The sequence below is a fragment of the Macrotis lagotis genome, chromosome 8 (assembly GCF_037893015.1).
Source record: "Macrotis lagotis isolate mMagLag1 chromosome 8, bilby.v1.9.chrom.fasta, whole genome shotgun sequence".
NCBI classification, from domain to species: domain Eukaryota; kingdom Metazoa; phylum Chordata; class Mammalia; order Peramelemorphia; family Peramelidae; genus Macrotis; species Macrotis lagotis.
In genome coordinates this window covers 104327011-104350195 of record NC_133665.1, presented here as the reverse complement: position 1 = coordinate 104350195, position 23185 = coordinate 104327011, and the positions used below count along the sequence as shown (strand labels likewise).

Here is a 23185-nt window from a genome sequence, read left to right as displayed (position 1 = left end):
TTGATAGAATATGGGCCCTGGAGTCAGGAGTACCTGAGTTCAAATGCGACCTCAGACACTTAATGATTACCTAGCTGTGTGGCCTTGGGCAAGTCACTTAACCCCATTGCCTTGCAAAAACCTAAAAAAAAAAAAAAGAGAATGACTCCAAAATGTCTACAAGCAAAGCCTCAAAATAAAATATAGCTTGACCACATGACCAATTAGAATTCCTAGAAGAAATGAAATAAGAATTTTGTAAAGCTTTAAAATTACGTTTTAAATGAAATTGGTAGAAGAGTGAGGAAGAATTAGAAAAGAAATGGAAGCACTGAAGAGACTTGCAAAGAGAATTAATAGCTTAATATGAGGTATAAAATCCTATATAAGAGATTCCCTAAAAATTAAAGAGGACCATCAGAAGTCAATGACATAACAATATATATTAAAACAGAGTCAAAAAAAAGTGGGAGAATAGAAGAAAATGAAGGTATCTTTCATAAAAAAAAATAACTGACCTGGAAAACAGATCAAAGAGAGATAATTTAAAATCCTTAGATTATTTGGAAAGTATGATTTTAAAAAGTGCCTCAATATCAGTTTTTAAGAAATCATGAAAGGAAACTACCTAGACATACTAGAATAAGAGGGCAAAATGACAATAAAAAGAATCCACCAATCAATCACCTACTGAAAGAAACCTCCAAATGAAAACTGGATTTTTCACCAAAATTCAGAACTTCCAAGTCAAAGAAAAAATACTCCAAGCAGTCGTCATAAAGAAGAAATTCAAGCACCAAAGAATCATAGTTGGATTAGCAACTACTAATATAAGGTAGCAGAGATCACGGCACACAGAAGACAAGATATAGGCCTGCTATCAAGAATAATTTAACAGTAAAATTGAATATAATAGTACTGAGGAATATTGGACCTGCAGTGAAATAGATGATTTCCAAACATTCTTGATGAAAAGACAAGAGCTGAATAGATACTTTTTAAATATAAACTCAAGGAAAGGAAATATTAATTCAAGTGAGCAATCAGAAGAGATTTTTTTTAGGTTTGGTTTTTTTTTTTTGCAAGGCAAGGAAATATTAATTCAAGTGAGCAATCAGAAGAGATTTTTTTTAGTTAGTTTTTTTTTTTTGCAAGGCAAATGGGGTTAAGTGGCTTGCCCAAGGTCACATAGCTAGGTAATTATTAAGTGTCTGAGACTGAATTTGAACCCAGGTACTCCTGACTCCAGGGCCGGTGCTTTATCCACTACACCACCTAGCTGCCCCCAGAAGAGATTTTATAAGGAAGAATTGTTGACATTTTAGTGGAGGGGAAGGCTAAAACTGGGATCCCTAATCTTATCAGGAGTCATAGAGCAAGTTAGATTAGACAAAGGATCTAGTAGTTGTTTTGTTGATCCTGAATGAAGAAATAAAAGAGAGGAGAGAAGGGGAAAAGGGTTTAGGAACTTATTTCACATAATTAGGATGGACAAGCAGAAGATTATATAAAAGTGGAAGCTTTGGAAAGAGTAAATATGTCACTTGAATTCCATTTTTATCTGAAGTAGTCAAAAGGAGGATAGAATATGTATACATACATACATACATACATGCACACAAAAAAGTTTAGTATAAAAATATATCCAACTCAATAAGAGAACAAGAAGTTAACAGGGAGAGGAAAAGGGGAGAAATAAGAAGGGTAGATTCAGGGTTGGATTAGTTATAAACAAAACAAACCTTAAGCTTGGAGGGGTGATTGTGAAGAGAGATCTAAAAGGAAATAGAGAAAAGTTGAGGAGAAGGTACAGTATAAAAAGGGAGTAGGAGAGAAAGAAACATATTTGATAATAACTGAATGTGAAAGGGATGAATTTATGAAAAGAGAAAATATGTTATTTATAAGAAATGAAGTCTAAACATAAAAATAAACTCATAGAGTTGTAAAGTATTCTGGAAAGATGGCAGAGTACATCAGAAAATTCCAAGCTCTCCAGATTTCCTCCACAAAGAAGTCAAAAAAACTACTCAGGATGTAAATTAAACAACCAAATAAAATAGCAAAATAAACAAGTTGTGGCAGAACAGTGATTCTCCTGGGATAACCAATCAAAGATCTAAGAAAGATCCCAGGACTAGATTTGGACTCAGTGAAGTATAAACACTTCCAGGCTAGCTCCCTGAAACAGCAAAAGAGGCATCCCTAGGGGCTACTAGGGTGAGAGGGTAAAAGGAAATACACATTTGATAATAACTGAATGTGAATGGTATGAATTCATCCATAAAATGTTGCTTAGAGGAGAGTGCAGAGGTTGGGCCAAGGACAAAGCTTCTAAAGCCAAACTTACCATCCCCCATAACCCAGTACTGGAGGTGAATATAACAATAAGCTGCTATAAAACTTTTGTTTTTTAAATGAGCAGGCAAAAAAGAGAAAAAACCCAGTCATAGGCAGTTACTATGATAATAGAGAAGACCAGGATTTGTCTTCAAAGAAAGATATGAAGCAAAAAAAGTATTTCCTACCCCAAATAGTAACTTCAATTGGCTACCTGTTCAAAAAAGAATTCATTGAAGAATTCAAAAAAAGACTTTAAAAAAAATCAAATGAGAGACCGAGGAAAACTAAAAAAGAAAAGAACAATCCAGGAAAAATCAAAAAGATTATGAAAAGAAGGTAAACCAATTAGAAAAGGAGATCCAGGATCTCAAAGAAGAAAATGACTTTTTTGAAAATTAGAATTGGACAAGGGGAAGTCAGTGAAGTTATGGGGTCAAGAAATAATAAAATATAAAGAACAAAAAAATAGAAGAGAATGTAAAACAATTCACAAGAAAAACAATTGATATGGAGAAAAGATCAGTAAGAGAAAATAGAAGAAGAAGAATTGCACTATGTGAAAACTAAAATCAAAAAAAGAATCAACACAATTATATAAGAAATACTTCAAAAAATTATCCTGAACTGTTAGAAAAAGAGGGAAAAGTAGAAATAGAAAACATTCAATGATCACCACTTAAAAAGGATCCTAAGAGGAAAATTCACAGGAATATCATAACTAAATTCCAAAACCCCTGGTTTAGGAGGAAATATTAAGAACAAGAAAAACAAATTCAAATATGGCAGAGTCACAACTGGAATTACTTAAGACCTAGTAGCAGCCACTGCAAAAAATCACAGGTCTTGTAACACTATTTATTGAAGAACAAAAGAACTGGAGTTGGGGCTGAAAATATACCTAGCAAAATTAAGTATAATCCTGAATGGAAAAATAATGTATTTCAGTGAATTACCAAACTTTCAGGATTTTGTTGCAAAAATATCTGAACTTAATAAAAATGTCACCTACAAGAACCATGAGAAATATAAGACAAACATCAAAGACTAAATAGAAGGGACTCAGTAAGGACAAATTATTTACTATCCATACATGGAAATGTAAACTATATGTTCCAAAAATTGGGATAGAACTGAGCAGGACTGGGGGTGGGGGGGGACTCTTAAGAGTAAAATGGTATAAGAAAAGAAAAAAGAGTTATCATCTTACACAAATGAAGAGAGAGAAAGAATTGATACAGAGGAATTAGAAGGGAAAGAACAGCTGGTAGTTATGGAAACCTACTCTCATCGAGAATAGTTTAAAGAGGGAAAAATACTTAGATATATGTAACTATACATGTGTGTATGTGTGTGTTTGTGTGTGTGTGTGTGTGTGTGTGTATAAAAGTCTTTTAAATTTAGAAAGAAATAAGAGGAGGGGATAGAGAGGGTACTGAGTTACAGGATGAAGGAATAGGGCAAGAAAGTAGAAGGATGTATGGATCAAAGGGGGTGGCAGGGGTAATAGTAAGGGAGGGATTTTGGAAGAGCATTAGGTTAAGAAAGGACAAGGTAGTGAGTAGAAGTAAAGTAGAGTAGTGAGGAGGGGTTATTGCTTTTAGGAAATGTTATAAAAATGAGATATACACACAAACCAAATATGTATGTGTATATGTATCTATAAATAAATGAATATATATGTGTATTTATAAATAAAAATCACAGAATTAATGTAAAGAGTTGAAGGAAAAACTATTTTGCCTTAGTAGAACCCAAAAAAGCAAGGTAGCTACCATGATTTCAGATAAGGTTACAGCAAAAATATACCTAAAATAAATAGGGAAAATATATTTTGATGAAAAAAATATTAATTAATCTAAACACTTAACATATACTTAAAGAAAAAAGCTGGGACAGTTATGAGGTGCAGTTGATAGAACACTAGTCCTGAAGGATCTGAGTTCAAATTCAGCCTCAGACATGAATAGCTTGGTGACCCTTGGGCAAGTCATTTAGCTCCAATTGCCTCAAAAAATAAAAAGGAAGAGAGAAAGAAGGAAAGAAAGAAAGAAAGAAAGAAAGAAAGAAAGAAAGAAAGAACTAAATAACAGGAAGAAATAAAAAAATTATAATAGCAGGGAATTTGAATGTACCTCTTTCAGACAAATATAACAACAATAAAACAAACAAAACAAATTGTGGCCCTGAATAGAACTGTAGAAAAATTAGATATGATAAATCTCTGATAATAATTTAATAGGAATGTAAAGAGGGTCATATATCCTTAGTTATACATGACATCTTTCCAAAAATTGACCATGAATTAGGGCATAGAAACCTCACAAATACAAACAAGCAGTGATATTAAATATGTTCTGTATTGACCACAATAAAATAAAAACTATATTAGAGAGATATTGAAGAAAATCTTTAAAAATAAGTAACTAAGTAACTGATTTCTTCAGGAGATTAAAGAACAAAGCACAGAAATGATAATTTCACTAGCAATAATGACGAGATAATATAGCAAAATTTTGAAGTTTCAGTCAAAGCTTGTCTAAATACCTTCATCAACAAAGGAGAAAAAGAACAAATAAATGAATTGAGCATGCAACTAAAAAAATAGAGAACCAACAAATTAAAAACTTCAATTAAATACCAAAAATAGAAATCCTGAGATTAAAGAGATTAATGAAATTAAAAATAAAAAATGGAATTAATAAATAAAACTAAGGACTGGTTTAAAACTATTAGTCATTTTTATTAAAAAGAAAGAAGAAAACCAATTTATTAATATTTTCTTTCAAAAAGACCAACAAATGAAGAATAATTAAGGATATTATCAAAGTTATTTTATCCAACCACATGCCAAGAAAACTGACAACTTAAATGAAATTGATTTGTAATGAATATTTACAAAAATATCAAATAGTTGGATTAAAAGAACAAGTAGACAATTTAGACAACCTAATATCAGAAGTAATTGAACAAATATTGAACAAATTAAACAAATAAATTAACTCTTAGAGGAAAAAAAATCCAATCCTGATGGATTCACAAGTAAATTCCATCAAACATTCAAAAAATTTATACCAATATTATAGAAGCCATTTATAAAAATAGTGAAAGAAGAAATACTACTAATTTTTTATATGATACAACTATATGATAGTTAAACAGGGAATATCAAAAATGAGAAAGAAAATTAGAGAACAAAATCTCTAATGAATAATGATACAAAAATTTTAAATGGAATATTAGCAAAGAGGTTATAAAGATTATACACCATGATCAGGCTCTATTTATACAAGAATTCAGGGTTGGTTTAAGATTATGAAAACTTAACTATGATTGACCATATTGATAATAAAAATAACAAAAATCATATTGTATCAATATATGCAAAAACGTTTTTGATGAAACACTCATTTCCATTTAAAACTACTAGAAAATGAAAGTAAATTGGACCTTTCCTTAAAATTTTAAATAGTCTCTATATAAAACCAAATCCCAGCATTACGTGTATCAGTAATCAACTGTAATCCTTTCCAGTAAGATCAGGGGAGAAGCAAAGATATCCATTGTCACATTACTATTTAATAAGAGTACTAGAAATGCTAGCTATATCAATAAAGGAAGAAAATGGAATTGAGGGAATAAGCACAGGCAAGAAGAAACAAAATGATCACTTTTTGTAAATTATATGATTCTGTACCTAGAAAACACTAGAAAGTTAATTAAAAGTGAATTGAAACAATAACTACAGCAAAATTGCCTTTATTGTAAATTAAAAATCACATAAATCATCAGCAACAGGGAGAAATATGGAAATTCCATTTAAAATAACTACAGAATACTTCAGAATTTACCTACCAAAATGTATATGGAAAATATGTGATACAAAACTAGTCTTCTAGGGTGAGATAAATCCAAAGGCCACAGCCACACTTTACAAGATCATTATTTGGAAAAAAAATCTGGGAAAAGTCTAGAAGAAATTAGATTTAGATTAATACCTCACATCCTATATCAAAAAAACTCGAAACTGATAAATTTAAAAGATCACATCAAAACAAATTAGATGAGCAAGGAAGAAATTATTATTCAGATTTATGGATGAGGAAGAGTTAATGACTAAACAGAAATAGAGGACCAAAGAAAGTAAAATGAACAATTTTGATTACATAAGTTAAAAAAGTCATGTACAAACATAACAAATAAAGCTAAGATCAAAAGGAAAATGTTAACTAGAAGAAAATTCATTGTTGCAAATTTTTATGATAAAGGTCTCATTTCCATTTAATTAAGGAATTTATTCATATTTAAAGGAATAAAAAGCATTCCCTAATTGATAAAACAAAAAATATGGACTCAAAAGAAGAAATTCATACTATCTATAGCCAGATGAAAAAATTCACCAAATCAGTAATAATGAGAAAAGTATAAATTAAAGCAATGCAGAGGTTCAACTTCACACCTATCTGATTAGCAAAGTTGATAAAAGGAAGGCAGCCACATTGCTGCATTGTTTTTAAGGCTAGGATTGTTCCTTCTGTAAAGTCATTTGGAACTATGCCCCCAAAGTTACTAAACTGTGCATAGTAGATGGTATTATGTAACCAGGAATTCAACTATAACCTCAGACATTTATTAGCTATGTGATCCTAGACAAATCACTTTGCCTACATTTCCTCACCTGTAAAAATAATAGTACCTTTTTGCCCCCCTGGGTTTTTGTGAGGATCAAAACAGATAATATTTGTAAAAAAAAAAAAAAAAGTCTTTAGCACAGGATCTGGTACCTCGAAGGCATTTTAGCATATACTTAATTATCTTTCTTCTCCTTATTGTCCCAGTGATATCATTACTAAATTCAATACCATGATGAGATCAAAAAAAAGGAAAAGGACATATATGTGTGTGTGTGTGTGTGTGTGTGTGTGTGTGTACAAAAATATTTACTGCAACTTTTTATAGTAGGAAAATATTGAACAACTATATAAATTTGTGTCCATCAGTTGGGTAATGGATGAATGAATTGTGGTGTATGTGTATGTGTATAATGGACTACTGTTGTAGTATAAGAAAGGAAGATAAATAATTTCAGAGAAACATGGGAAGACTTGTATGAACTGATCCAGAATGAAATGTGTAGAAAGGAGAACAATTTATTCTATAATATTAATATTGCAAAATAGAACTCTTTTGAGAGATTTAAGCATTCTGATCAGTACAATGACTAATTATGATACCAGAGAACCAATGATTAAGGATGCTACACATCTTATGACAGAGAAGTGATGGACTAAATGAACTAACATGTAGACTGAGAGACAGATATTTAAATATGGCTAATATGAGAATTTGTTTTGTTTGACTATGTTGGGTTTGTTTTATCAAGGAGGCTAGGTTAGAGGAAGAAAAGAATTATTTACCCCATACCTGATTCATATTGTGCAAAGAATATTTTCTTTTTTTAAAATTTCCTGCTCCATCCCCCTAGGGATATTTAGATATGAGCTAAAACCTAAGCTTTAAATAATAGCATCTGAATGGAGGTTGAAGAAACGAGAGAGGGTGATAACAAGTTTGCTCTCATCTCATTAGAGGTCATGGCTCTCCAGGACTGGACACAATTTTGACTGTGTAGAAAATTCCTTTTTTTTAAGGGTTTTTTTTTTGCAAGGCAAACGGGGTTAAGTGGCTTGCCCAAGGCCACACAGCTAGGTAATTATTAAGCGTCTGAGACCGGATTTGAATCCAGGTACTCCTGACTCCAGGGCGGGTGCTTTATCCACTATGCCACCTAGCTGCTCTAGAAAATTCCTTTTTAAGTTGGAGTGGGTCCATGGTCCTAGCAGCAGGAGTGGACCCTGTTTGATTTTAGATAGTATACATGGAGGTAGAATGTGGCTTCCAAGACACAGAAATGTCCCTAGTGATAATAATAATAATAATAATAATAATAATAATAATAACAATAATGGCTAACCTTTATATAGTGCTTACTCTGTGGAGGGCATTATGCTAAGTACTTTACAATTATTTCATTGGATCCTCACAGTCATCCTAGGAAGTAGGAGTGATTATTTCCCATTTTACAGATAAGGGCACTGAGGCAAACAAAAGTAAATGACTTGTCCAGAGTCACACAGCTAGTAAATGTCAGAGGTTGAATTTCAGCTCAGGTCTTCCTGACTTCAGAGACAAAAAGAAGTTAAGTAACTAGTCCAGAGTCACATAGTAATTTTCTGAGGCTGGATTTGAACTCAGGTCTTCCTGACTCCAGGTCCACTCTATTCGCTGCCCCATCCACTGATTTCTTGGGATGTAATTGCCAGCACCCCCAGATCTGGACTTCTATTTAAAATGATGAACATGCTCTTTCAGAGGGTGTGTGAGAAATAGGGTTGCTAGACCAAGGAACTCATTTGCACCACAGATTATTTTTTCTACCCTGGCTCAGTCATACCCAAACATAACCAATCACTGGGCATGTTCCCAGGGTGATATGTGCAGAAATTACCATACTCTCAACCCATGCCTAATTTCACTATAATGCTCCTTTTCTTAACCCTACTATTTCTGTTAAAGGCACCACTTTCTGTTCAGTCATAACCTCAGAATCATCTTTAATGCTGCCTTACCCCTCACCAGATCCATCCAAACATTTCTATTTTCACATCCTTCATGTCCATTGCCCTCATTCTACTCACTTAACTCACAACTTTAATTCAATTTGTGTGGAATTAAAAATCCACTTAAAAAATATAGAGACTCCTCTAAGCAAAAGAAAAAAAAGTTTATTTTGGATTTTCTTGAGAAAAAAGGCACACTCCAAGTCTCACAGAGGTAGTGAAGATCAAGCAGTTGCCCTGAACTGAGTCAAGCAGGTTTATATGGCTTAACATGATCCCCGCCCCTTCCCTATCCTCTCTCTCTCTGTTGAATCATTGGTTAGTCTTCAGAGTTACATTCTACTTGTGAAAATCTACCCCAGCAACAAAGAAAAGAATGAAAAGTTTTCATAAAATATTACCTTACCATCCAGATGGTGAGAATAAACTTCAGGATTATAACTATCTTATTGAAGTAATGTGACCGGTCTTGGAAAGCAAGGTCTAGGAAAAGTCTACTATACCCTAAGAGGACTTCACTAGGAATATTAACCCTAAGAAGGTTTTATTGGGAAATATTCCATTCAATCCCTCCTCTTATTTTTTTTTTTAACAATTGAAGTCCTGTCACATTATCCTTGATATCCCCTCATGTTCTATTCTCTTGTCCTGTCCACTTGGGACTCATCTTCTTCTTGGAACCCCCTGACCAAACAACCTATACACACACACACATAGTCACAATGGAGGAAGATGAACTCGTCTGGTCTCTCTCTTTCCCCCCTGGAGATATTCAATATTTTTCTGTATCTCCTGAGTCCATTCCAATTTCCAAGTCAGATGACTTGTTGAGATGTCTTCTGGTAAAGGAACTTCTTAAAATCTTATCAAACAGACTCCTATTTTCATTATTAGACCATAAAATTCTAGTGCTATTACAATTCACATTTTGACTTACTGTCACATTGATATACATACTTTAACAAAAATACAACTTCCATTATTGTTCACTTCATAAATGAATGTGTTAAAAATTGTCATTAACTTGAGTTTATAACATTTACATTAGATGATCCTCTTAGTGTCTAGCAAGTTATATACAAACAGTCTTAACCTCTTGTTCTTTATCAAAAATAATAACTCTGGGGCAGCTAGGTGGCAATAGTGGATAGGGCACCAGCCCTGGAGTCAGGAGGGCCTGAGTTCAAATCTGGCCTCAGACACGTAATAACTATCTAGCTGTGTGACCTTGGGAAAGTCACTTAAAACCCAATGCCTTAAATAGAAATTTAAAAAATAATAATAACTCAAGCATCCTTAACTATAATAATTTCCTTCTTTCCCACAATGTTTCTAACTAAACTATAGGTGATTCTTCTCCTGATATACTCAACTGATTTATATTCCTTTCCTAAAATAGAACTTGCTACTGCCACTGCACAGAAGAGTATCTTGAGATTATATAAACCTTTTTATTCTTTTTTACCTAAATATCCTTTTTCCTAGCATTAAATAAAATGAAGGAATCTTAATTCTTCTCAAAACATTTAGCTAACAGCAGAGGTTAAAACCACATGCTGGCCCATCTAGCTATTAAACTCCAATTGACCTAAATTTTCTATATTAGATTGACTTTTAGCAATTTACTATAAAGATCCAGGACATCAAAGGAAAATTCCTTTACAGATATAATTTTGAGTGTCAGTTTCCAGGCAGAGGTCATGTGGATAGTCAAATGCCTTAAGTTAAATTTTAGATTTATCAGGTGAGACATTATTCAAATGTCACATTTGGGAAAGTCAAGTCAAAAGGGTTCAACCTCAGGTTGCACTGAAAAGCTGCTCCTTCAGCTTTTTATCCCAATAAAATGGCACTCTCTTTGCTGGTCATACCTGATATCACTCAAAAAAGTCAATTAAATGTCCCATGATTTAAAAAACATTATTCCATCTAATTAGATCTCCAAGTGAATCCACTTCACAAGGACTACTGGATGAGGGGGGGTTCACAATCAATCAGCCCCCTTTCCTACACATATATCACATATACCTACTCTGAGTATCCCTGTCATCAGAATACATTAAATAGGATTACTTTCTAAACATTCAAAAAGCAGTCAAGTTCCCTCAGCATCTGAAGTATTCCTTGACATACAAAAATACTTTTCATGGTTGTGTTCCATAGTTTAATTGCATGGGCTGTCCTGGTGGCACTAACTTCTAATCTCTGGACCCACATCCCTTTGTTTGAAATTATATCTGGTTTATTTCTGGATAAAGATGTTATGTTAGAGGCCTCTTGGCTAGCATGCTGTATTACAATAAATAAACACTTCCTTTGGCTAGGAGATTATTCTCAGAATTGTCACATAACAATTAGTCAGAGATTGTCACCAAAACACCCCACAAATTATTATAATTATTGTCTTTCCCCATGTTGCTCAGTACTTTTACTTCAAAGCAAACAACCACAACTTTTATATATACATATATATATATATATATATATATATATATATAGATAGATAGATAGATAGACACACACATACACACACAAATATATAAATATATCTATATATATATGCACAAAAGTTTATCCCAGCAACAAAGAAAATAATGAAAAGCTTTCATAAAATATTAACTTGTCATGCAGATGGTGAGAATAGCCTTCAGGATTATAACTATCTTATTAAAGTAATGTAACTAGTCTTCGAATGTAAGGTCTAGGAACAGTCCACTATCCTCCCAGTTAGTTCCTCATTGAGAAAACAGGTGGTATTACAGATCTCATTTGGAATGCAAGGTCTTTCTTCTAAGAATAATGGTTTGGTTTTCTTAATATTTCTTAACCCTGAGAGGACTTCACTAAGAATATTAACTTAAGTTTTTATTGGGGAATATTCCACTCAATTCCTTACCTGCATTATTGTAATAACCTCTTTCTGCTTCAGTTCATCATTTGATGATGATGATGTTTGTCCTTCATTCTCAAAGAAGACCTTGACATCAGGGAGGTGATGCCATGACAAGCATATGAGTTGGATTTGAGCTGGGGGGAGGGACTGTGATAAGTCACCAGCCTCATGTTCTCCTTCAGAGCCATCTGGGTCCAGTGGCTAGATATGAATCAGGAGAATTGGAAAAGGTCCTGGATTCAAGGCAATCAGGGTTAAGTGACTTGACCAAGGTCTCATAGCTGAGGCTGGATTTGAACTCAGGTCCAGGGGTAATGCTCTATCCACTATAGAACTTCTAAAATAATCTTCCCAGTATATGTGTCTGAATATGACACTTGCTTTGGAATCCCCATTGCCACTAGGAATAAACTATGAATTCCTTAGATTGGCTTTCAAGGCCTTCCATTATCTACTCCAACATTATTTCCATATTATTTACCTGTTCAACTACACTACTTCAAATTCTCACAATCCATTTCTTCTTGTCTTGACTCCATATATCTGCCATGCTTGGAAACCACTGTTTCCTCCTCTCCTCAATTGAACAAGCATTTATTAAGGATACACTATATGAAAAACATTGTATAAATAACAAGGATTTTTTAAAAAAGTCTCTTCCTTCAAGAAGCTTATATTCTGGTGGCAGAATGTAACATGTTGAGAGATGAGTTTAAAAAAGTCCTTATGTAGGAGGTAACATTTGAGGATTGGAGAAAGCTAGGGATTCCAAGAAGCAAAAGTGAGGAAGGAAAATGTTCTAGGCATGGGAGATAGCAAGGGCACAGGAAATGTATTCAGAGTATATTCAATAGGTTCTTTCTGGAAAGATAGTAGGTGAAGGGCTTAAAGTGTATCCTTTCCTAGAAGCAATAATGAGTCACTGAAGCTTGTCAAGTAAGGATGACACAGTCAAACCTATGTTTAAGAATACCAATGTGGGGTGGCTAGGTGGCAGAGTGACTAGAGCACCAGCCAGGAGGACCTGAGTTCAAATTTAGCCTCAGACACTTAATAATTACCTAGCTGTGTGGCCTTGGGCAAGCCACTTAACCCCATTGCCTTGCAAAAACTAAAATAATAATAAAATAATAATAATAATAATAATACCAATGAGTTGATTGTGTACATATAACCCATACCAGATTACTTGCTACCTAACAAAAGGGGTAAGAAAAGGTGGGAGGAAGGAAATTTTACAAAGATGAATGTTAAAAATTATACATATAATTGGAAAAATAAGTAAATAAATGGGAAAATAAAAACAAAATAAAAATACCAGTGTACTTTTTGAATCTGCTCTTAAAATCTTTTCAAGATTCAGTTTTGGGGGCAGCCAGGTGGTGCAGTGGAGAGCACCAGCCCTGGAGTCAGGAGGACCTGAGCTCAAATCCATCCTCAGATACTTAATAATTACCTAGCTCTGTGACCTCAGGCAAATCATTTAATCCCATTGCCCCAAATAAATTTTTAAAAATTCAGTTTTGGTGCCATGTCCCTGTGAAGCCTTGTGGGTATAAATTGGATTTTACCTTGTTCTTAAGAGTCAAAAAGACCTAAATTAGAATCCTGTCTCTTATTAGCTTGTGTTGTGTTTTTGTTCAATCATAGCATGTCAATATGTGGCAAAATTACTGGAGTGGCTTGAATTAAAACAAACAGAGGTTAAGTGACTTGCCTAGGGTTACACATATAGTGTCTGAAGACCCTTGGAAACTCTTCTGGAGCAATCTAGCTTTCTCACCAGCTGTGTAGCCTTGGGCAAATTCCTTAATCTCTCAAATTCAGATTCTGTCTGCAAAATGGGGGTGATAAATTTACAGTCTGTGGTAAGGATTTAATGAACTAATATTTGTAAAATACTTTGCAAACCTTAAAAGTGTTATATAACATTCTGGAACTATGCCCAAAGAACACCAAAACTAATCATATCCTTTGACCCAGCAGTACCAATACTAGGTTGATATCCAAAAGAAATCATAAAAATTGGGGAAAGTCCCACATTTCAAAAGTATTTATAGCAGCTCTTTTTGTAGTGGCAAAGAATTGGACATAGAGGGGACACTTATCAATTAGGGAATGACTGAACAAGTTATGGGATATGAATGTTATGGCTACTTGAGTTTGGTTTTGCCTATGAGGAATCATTATTCAGACTCGGGAAAGCAAAGGTGGAAATAAAACAAAAATTTATTAAAAGAAGTTACAACACATAAGGAAATGGTAGGTAAAGTTAAGAAGAGGTTAAGGAAAAGTTCGTGGATTTGGCAGGTCTGTTGGCAGGCTCAAATGAAGTTTGGAAAGAGAGAGAGACAAGCAGGCAGCTATGAGGCTTGGGTTAACCAGGCCACATGGTGAAGCCCATGGAGCTCCATGTGGCTTAATGAAGAGCCAGAGGAAGGCACATTCTTCTGGATGGGAGGCCAGAAGAAGCAAGAGAGAGCTGGAAGGGTCAGCTTTTTCTGTTAAATACACTTCCATTGTAGGCTGGACAGAGGTGGTGCTTGGGGTGTGGCCTTTCACCTCGGAGTCAGGTAACTTCCAAAGGCAATCTATGTGCTTGTCCTTCCTGTCTCAGGGTACTTGAGGTCTAATTCTAACACATTATTTCCTGTCCACCAGTGTCCAGGTCAAAGATAAATCAAGGTGGAAATGGAGGATAAGATACAACAGGGTCAAGGGGAGACAGGATACAATCAACAGCATCCAAGGGAAGGCAGAATCTCAAGAGTAGGGACCTGCACACATCTAAAAGATCTTTTGGGGCAGCTAGGTGGTGCAGTGGATAAGCACTGGCCCTGGAGTCAGGAGTACCTAGGTTCAAATCTGGTCTCAGACACTTAATAATTATCTACCTGTGTGGCCTTGTACAAACTACTTAACTCCATTTGCCTTGCAAAAAAAACTAAAAAAATAGATTTTGTTTCTGCTAGTTCACAATTCTCATTATTTCCTCTGCCTCACTATTGTCCTATAAGAAACCAGGAGTGATGGGGGCAATGATCAACCTTTGATGGACTCAATCATTCCCTCAGTGCAACAATCAGGGACAATTTGGGGCTATCTACAATGGAGAATACCATTTGTATCCAAAGAAAGGAGTTTAAACAAAGACCAAGGACTATTAACTTTCATTTAGAAAAAAAAAAAAACTGATATCTTGTTGTCTGATCTTGCTATCTCTTATACTTTATGTTTCTTAAGGATATGATCTCTCTCTCATCACATTCAATTTGGATCAATATGCCATGGGAACAATGTAAAGACTGGCAGATTGCCTTCTGTGGGGGGTGGGGGGAGGGTGTAAGATTGGGGGAAAATTGTAAAACTCAAAATAAATAAAATCTTTAATAACAAATTATTTTTAAAAAAAACCAGGATGGTTGGACTTTAGAGAAGCAAGGAAAGAATTATAAGAACTAATGCTGAGTGAAGGGAGCAGAACCAAGAGAACATTAACAAACATTGTGTGTGGCCTTGGGCAAGCCACTTAACCCCATTGCCTTGCAAAAACATAAAATAATAATAATAATAATAATAATAACAACAAGAAACATTGTGTGATGATCAACTATGATGGTCCTCTCAGAGATCAGGGACAAGCCTGGGTAACCCCTATGGACAATGCCAATCACATCCAGAGGAAAAAGAGACCCATGGAATCTGAATGCATATACTATATTCAGTTTAAAAACTTCTCAAATTTTTTTCCTTTTTATCTTATGGTTTTCTTTCTTTCCCATTAGTCCTAATTCTTCTTACCCAAAATGACCAATATGTAAATATGTTAAACACACTTTGACCCACTGTTAGCTAACAGGGTGGGGGGGAGGAAGGGAAGGTGGTATAAAAAAGTGAAACATAAAATTTGCAAATAGAAGAATGCAGAATTGAAAAAATAAAACAAAATATCAGTTTTAAAAAAGTGTTACATAAGTAAACGATTATTATGTTGCTCTTTGCCTAGCGGGAGGCGGAAAGTTGGGTTCAGATTCTGTCAATTTTGATACTTGGATGGCTGTGTGTGCTTGTCCAGTCCTGGCCGGACTCTCCGTGACCCCGCTTGGGGTGTTCTCCGCGGTGATGCTGGATGGTTTGCCATTGCCTCCTTCGGCTCATGTTCCATGTGAGGAAGCCGAGGCGGGCAGGGTGAGGTGACTTGGCCAGGGTGGCACAGCCGCCAGCCCCCGGAGGCGAGCAGGGTGAGGTGACTTGGCCAGGGTGGCACAGCCGCCAGCCCCCGAGAGGCGGCGGCCTAGGAGTCAGTCACAGGCTCCCGCGGTGTTCCATCGCGGGATGTGTCGAGGAGGCCTCGGAGGGGCTCACGCTGCGTTACCCGGATGGGGAGACCCGGATGAGGAGACCCCGGGGCCGCTCTCCGGAACCATGGGGGCGGGGCTATGAGGGAGAGTGACGTTTCAGCTCTGGCCGGGAGCGCGCGCGGCGGCCGGCCTCAGGCCCGCGCCGGGGGGCGGGGCTCCGCGGCGGGGGCGCGCACGCGGCTGCGTCACGGGGCGGAGCAGGCGCGCGGCAGCCCCCGGACCCCGGCGTCCCTGGCACCCGGCTCCCGGCTCCCGGACCCTGCGGCCCGCGGCGGCGGCGGCGGCCAGGCCTCATGTACCGCTCGGTGTACCCCTTCCGCTCGACGGAGCCCAACTCGCTGCCCTTCGGCGAGGGGGAGACCTTCCTGATCCTGGAGCACAGCAGCCCGCACTGGTGGCTGGCGACCCGGGCCCGCAGCGGGGAGACGGGCTACGTGCCCCCGGCCTACCTGCGGCGCCTGCAGGTCAGAACTGCCCCGGGGCCCGGCCCCGCTTCCCGGCCAGGCTCGGCCCGGCCCCCGCCTCACCCCCCTGGGCGCTCTCCGGAGCCGCGCGTCCTCCTCCTCCTCCTCCTCAGAGCCCCGCCCCCTGCGACCCCCCCCGCCCCCTGCGACCACCCCCTGCCCCCTGCGACCCCCCCTGCCCCCTGCGACCCCCCCCCCCTGCCCCCTGCGACCCCCCCCTGCCCCCTGCGACCCCCCCTGCCACCACCCCTGCAGCCGCCCGGCTGCCCCAGCCCGCTCTCCCTTGTCGGGCCGGGGGGGAGGGCCCGGGGCATCCGATCTCCTGCCTCTCTCCTAGGTACCTCCGCTCTCTCTGCACTGGCAGTGGCTGGCTTCACCGAATTGTGGGGAGGGGGAGACTAGCCTAGCGGGGCTTCACACTCTCACCCTAGCCCTGCTCCCTCGTTCCCCTCCCCCAATCCCTTAGGAAAGTGATGATGGCAGCCCCCCCACCCCCTTCCACACCCCCAGTCTTGTAAGGCTTCAGTTCCCCGAATCCGAGGTAGGGTCAGGAAAAGGGTGCTGGTATTTGAGGCGGCTTGTGAATAGACCCGGGAATGCCCCTTGTCTGTAGCAGACATCATCTTATTCCCAAATCAGCCCCCAAGACAGAAATAACCCTTTACATTTAGAGAAATAGCAGCTGTGGCTGGCTGTAACTCCAGCCTCCAGTCTGAGGAACAAACCTTTCTCCATTGGGAAGGCTCAAGTCTGGGTGGGAGACACAAGCCCTGGTTTGAGGAGGAAGATGATTCTGGCTTTGGGAAAGCCTGGGCCTTGAACCTTTAAGATTAAGCTTGAACCTGTGTGGGTGGGAAGAAGTAAATGAATGGGGCTGTTTGTGTGTGTGTGTGTGTGTGTGTGTGTGTGTAATCAGGGAAGGCTTCCTAGAAGAATGTTGATGTTTGGCTTTATAGTGACAGCGACAGAAGTAATCAGTAAGTTACCTCTGATTGAGAACAGTCTTGGCATTCTGTCTGACCTATTCTTCATTTGGGGCTTCTCATTAACAGTTATTAGGGTCACCCCCTTCATGTAGCTCCATGGGTTGTGAAGGGAGGAGGAACTTTTCACTCTGGCCTCCTGTAGTATACTTTTGGGTATATCATATCTTATCTCTAGGCCTCAGTTTCTTCATTTTGTGAAATGAAAGACTAGATGATCTCTAAGGTCCTTCCAGTTGTAACAGCTCCCCATAACTGTCAGTGGCTACATGCAAAGTCCCTCTCATGATTGACATGTCGTATTTGTGAGATCCTCTTAGTTCATTTCATATTTCTGAGTGTGGCTTTGCTTAAATGCGACAGAGTCCCAAAGCAGCTCTGGCAAAGGAATGTCACACAGCAGCCCCTCCCTGGTTAGGGATTTGGAGTTCTTCTGTTTGTCTGTGTGGGTCTTGGTCCATGAGTCCATTTGGCGCCATCTGGGGAAAGCTGGGGTGGGTGGGGAAGGTCAGGATATTCTCAGAGAGCTCAGAAAACAAGCAGACACCCAGATCAGTGGTGATGAGGTCAAAATAGCTGGGAAAAGGAGTGAAGTTGGCCAAGAAGGTCCAAATTACAAGACCCTGGTGCTTGTGCTTCCTACTTATGTGGCTCCCTGGGGGAGGTCAGGGCAGAGGTCCAATACACCTGGTGACTTTCTTTCCCTTCCTCTCCATCTCTTATTCTCTGTGTCTCTGCCTCTTTGGGTATTGACAGCCTTTAATTGTAGGTAAAATTTTGAGGCTTGCCTTGGAAGGAGGGGAGTGGATAGAGGAAGAACAAAAACCACTTTTTATTGACATCATTTAATTTGAGTGTGTGTGTGTGTGTGTGTGTAAGAAACCAGGTTTGATTAGTAATGGGGATAGAGTTATTAGAAACTGTAATGGAGGACTAAGAGTGGGATATAAGAACCTCAAAGGGGTGATAGAAAGTGGCATCATGGAGGAGGTCTTTTTTTTCCAGGGCTCATCTGTCTTCCTATTGGCAGTATCTCCTGGGGGGTCCTAGGGAGCCTTTTAGGAGGACTTCAACCTGGTCATTGCTCTGGGTGTGGCAAGAAAGAGGATTTCTGCATGTTTTTTTCTGACATTGGTTCTAGCCTTCTGCACTCCTGCAGACCTGACGTGTGCTGTCGCATTCAAGGCTCTGCTCTGTAACATTTTAATAATCATGATGATGATAAATGCTCTAAAAATGTGATTTAACATTAACAAAGCATTTTCTTCTCAACAATCCTAGCCATAAGAATGTGCCTAGTGATGTTAACCTTTCCGGACTCTGTGCTGTGAGCCTGCTCTGGTCTTGTTCTGAGAGATGGGCAAGACTCAGCACTCTCCTCTGTCCCTGGCTCTCCCCATCCTAGTTTTGCCCCTCCTCTACCAACCTTAGCTCCTTGGAGTCTTCCAGGGCTTCTTACTGTTTTAAGCTGGATCAGCCACTAATTCCACTGTCCCAACTTTCCTCAGGATCTATCTGACCAGATCTGTTCTTCTCCCCTCAGTATGACCAGGGCAAGACTGTCATAACCTTTAGAAGGCAGCTTCTTAGAATGTAATAGATGTAATAGAAAGAACCCTCAGCATGGGAGTTAAAAGGAATCAAGCTCTGTTACTTAATATTACTTACTAATAGAGTGACTTTACTAAATTACTTCCCCTCTCTGGGCCTCAGTTTTTTCCTCTGTAGAATGGTAGAGATGAACTTTGGGCTAGATGGTCTCTAAGGTCTGTTCCCCTTGAAATCCTGTGATCCCATGAAGAAGTTCCAAGATAATGAAACATAAACTAAAGTCCAAAGATGATAGGCTGCTAGACCCAGGAGAGGCCTTTGTCCTATTTCCTGCCAGCCCCTGGGTCCCAACCTCATTCCAGCCTTGCTTTAACTTTGTCTGGGTGAAGGCCTCTTAGAAAGTGATTATGGTGCTGTGAATAAGGGAGGGGTACTTGCCTTCATCCCTCTCTGACCCATACTGATTCTACAGTCACTCTGGCCCTTCCTGGATGATGAAGGTCCATTTATATTTGGCTATAAAGACTTCTCCCCTGGGTTTCAGACCATCTTTTCTTGACCTTAGAGTCACTTCCATTTTCCTGTGACTATGGCTCTTCCCAGGACTCTAAAAGGATCATCCTTTACCCTTGTCTCAGTCAGTTTGCTTGATATGCATTTATCAGCCCATAATGGAAAGATGATTGGACTTAGAATCAAGAGCTGGGAGGGACCTCACAAATCACCTACAAGAAGAAGATCCTGATAATCTCCCTGACAAGCAGTCATCCAACTTCCACTTGAAGGCCTCCAGTGATGAAGTGATCACTATTTCCTGAGATCACCCATCCCACTTTTAGAAATCCCTATTAGAAATTTTTTCCTTATAGTGGACCTCTATTTGGAGACCTTTCTACCAATTGCTAGTAGTTCTATTCTCTGGGGTCTGGTAGAAGAAATCTAATTCCTTTTCACTATGTAATCTCTTCTGATACTTGATAGTAGATATCCTGTTGTCCCTAAGTCTTCTCTTTCCAGGCTAAACATCTCCATTTCCTTCAAGTCATCTAGAAGGCCCAAGTTCAAGTTCTTAGTAGGTGTGTGACTTTAAGCAAGTCATTTAACTATTCTTTGCTTTATAGGTGTCCTCACCTATAAAAAAATAAGAATAATGCTTGCAATCTGTTTTTAAAATGTTTTATTGATGCTTAATAAAACAACAATATTATAACCGACACTTGTTTGGAGCCTCTCTTGTAACAATTATAATGAAATTGAACATGAATGAATGAATGTCTATCATTCTTCACCACTCTACTGAAAGTGGGGAGCCATGCTTCACCATGAGTGCTCTGAAGTCATGATTGGACATGCATAGATCTGAGTTCTTCAATCTGTCAGTATTGTTTTTCTTTACATGATTATTATTATACAATAAATTGTTCTCCCAGGTCTGTTTAGTTCCTTTCAATCAATTCATGTAAATCTTCCTAGTTTTTATGAATTCTTCATATTTGTCATTTCTTTTTTTGTTTTGTTTTTTATTTTTAGCTTTTTGCAAGGCAAATGGGGTTAAGTGGCTTGCCCATGGCCACACAGCTAGGTATATTTGTCATTTCTTATACCATGATATGCTCTATTATTGGTGAGCCCATCTCACCATTCTTTATCTTCTTTCCTTTCAAAACTTGCCTCTCATATCACCTTGAACTCCCCCCCCCACTCAGAGTCTAGTCAGAAAGAAGGCCTTGAACTCTTAGAGGTAACTTGACAGGTCCTGAACCTCAGCTCTGGTCACCAGGGACTACCTACTTTCCTAAGTCCTCTTCAGTGACTCCCATTCATTTCTCCAACCACTTCAGATCGAAAGCATCGAAGTTCATTTCTCATCAAGGGCCACAACAGGTGAATTCCATCAACAGCACTTAGATTTAAATTGAAGGAATTTAAATTGAAGGAATTTAATACATTACCCTCCTTTTTTTGGAGGGGGAAACTGAAGCCCACAAAGAGGAAGGAACTTGCCCAAGCTCACACAATGAATTGACAACAGACCTGCCACTAACAACCAGGATTCCCAACTCCCAGATCAGGCTTCTTTATGCATTATGTCACACTACATCCTTGGGTCCCTAACTAGTTTTGGTCTATGACCTTGAATGTCAAGGACATTATCTCCTCATCTAAGTACCATTTAAAGGCTACCTCCAAATAACAGGCTAATTCTAGAAGTAGCAGGACCACTTCATGCTGCTTCATCCATCTTGGAAGTCATCAAGCAGATGACCACCCCTTGTGAGCCATCTCCAATTGTCCTGATCTATATCTGGCCATTGGACCTATGTGGCTCCAGTGGAGAGAGTGAGGCTGGTGACTTTGCACTGGCCCTGCCTCACTTAGATCCAATTCACTTGCAAATTAAGTCATCTCCTTCCTGATGTCTATGGTGCTCTTTGAGAGTGAAGGAGAAACAATAACAAGATAACCTTTTATTGAGTGCATTGTAGTGTGGGGCTCTTTCTTGTATGGGCTGGAATTGATGGTCATTGAAAATTCCTTTCAAACCTTTTATAACTCCTTCAGGAATATCTGACTGTTTCCAGGCAGTTTGTAAAATTGAGGGCCTTCTTGGACTCACTGGAAGGGTGAAGAGAAAGGGACATGGGGAGAAGTCAATATTGAACCTTCTGTAGAATCAGCTAGACGTTACACAGCACATAAAATGTAGAAGCTAGAAGGGATCTTAGAGATCATCCAGACTGATATCTTCATTTCACATGGAAAAAAACCTGAGATCGAAAGAGGAAGAGGGTCTGAGGATACATAATGAACCAGTGATAAAGCTGGGACTTGAACCCATGATCATTCAAGGGCATGACCATACTTATTTCTTCTGAGGCAGAGCTACCCTTCTCTTCATTATACAGCAGAGATTATATGGAAGAGACCTTGCAATATCAAATATCCTATCTATGAGGCATCTTCCACAAAACATCAAATACCAGAGTTGGGAAGGATTTAGAATGTAGAATACCCTATATTCTGAAACTTGAAATAAAAAAAAAACCTAAGAGCCTAGACTAGATAATCTCTTCTATCACCTTTGTTTTTCAATTTATTTTATTGATATTTTTGTCTTTACTACATATTTTAAAATCTATTCCTATCCCCTCCCCACCTAATGAGCCAACTATTGAATAAAGATGTAAAAAGAAAAAGGAAGAAAAGACCTTTATAAATACCAATCCTCTGATTATCAGCTGTACCCAAGAGTAGATGTAATATTCCAAAGTCATAGTCCCTTATGTCCACATAGAAGGGGGTGGGGGTAAGGGCAGTGCATATCTTTCCAGAAGCAGAAGGGTAGTTAGGTGGTACAGTGGTTAGAATATCAGACCTGGAGTCAGGAAAACTTGATTTCAAATTCAGCCTCAGATACATTAGCTGTATGACTTTGGGAAAGTCGCTTCACCCTGTTTGTCTTAGGTTCCTTATGAACTAAAGAAGGAAATGACAAATCACTTTTCTTTATCAAGAAAACCCCCAGGGTGGCTAGGTGGCTTAGTAGATAAAGCACCAGCTCTGGAGTCAGGAGTACCTGGGTTCAAATCCAGTCTCAGACACTTAATAATTACCTAGCTGTGTGACCACTTAACTCCCGTTTGCCTTGCAAAAACCTAAAAGAGAAAACAAAAACAAAAAAAAAGAAAACCCTAAATGGGGACACAAAGAATTTGACTGAAATAAACTGAATAACAACCAGGAACACTTGGTCATTAAATTATAGAGTTTTTTTTTTTTATTCTTTTCATTCACATTGTTATGGTATATATAATTGTCCTGGTTTTCCTTACTCTCTACTCTTCATTTTATAAAAATCTCAAAAATTATCTGAATTTTTTGTGTGCATTTTTTCTTCTGACACAGTAATTCTCTTACAAGTGACTTGGCCATTCTCCAATGTATTCATTTTATAAATGATGAAATTGAAGCCCACAAAAAAATGCTTTGCCTA

General features: G+C 38.3%; 1 protein-coding gene and 1 long non-coding RNA gene across 4 annotated transcripts in view; one reads left to right on the top strand and one right to left on the bottom strand.

Annotated features, from left to right (window-relative positions):
- Positions 1–19200, bottom strand: part of LOC141495950 (uncharacterized) — a 30897-nt gene extending 11697 nt beyond the window's left edge. Inside the window, exons 1-2 of the long non-coding RNA XR_012470907.1 lie at positions 19067–19200; positions 17383–17499 (exon numbers count right to left, since the gene is read on the bottom strand). This is a non-coding gene — a long non-coding RNA (uncharacterized LOC141495950). The remainder of the gene's footprint in view (positions 1–17382; positions 17500–19066) is intronic.
- Positions 16386–23185, top strand: part of NCKIPSD (NCK interacting protein with SH3 domain) — a 30151-nt gene continuing 23351 nt past the window's right edge. For 2 of the 3 annotated variants that reach the window (XM_074197879.1, XM_074197878.1), the window contains exon 1: positions 16386–16657. In XM_074197879.1, coding sequence (XP_074053980.1) covers positions 16487–16657 — 171 coding nt within the window. In that variant the 5' untranslated portion in view covers positions 16386–16486. Of the gene's footprint in view, positions 16658–18176; positions 20268–23185 lie in introns of those variants that run through there. The other variant, XM_074197880.1, reaches the window with a different exon arrangement.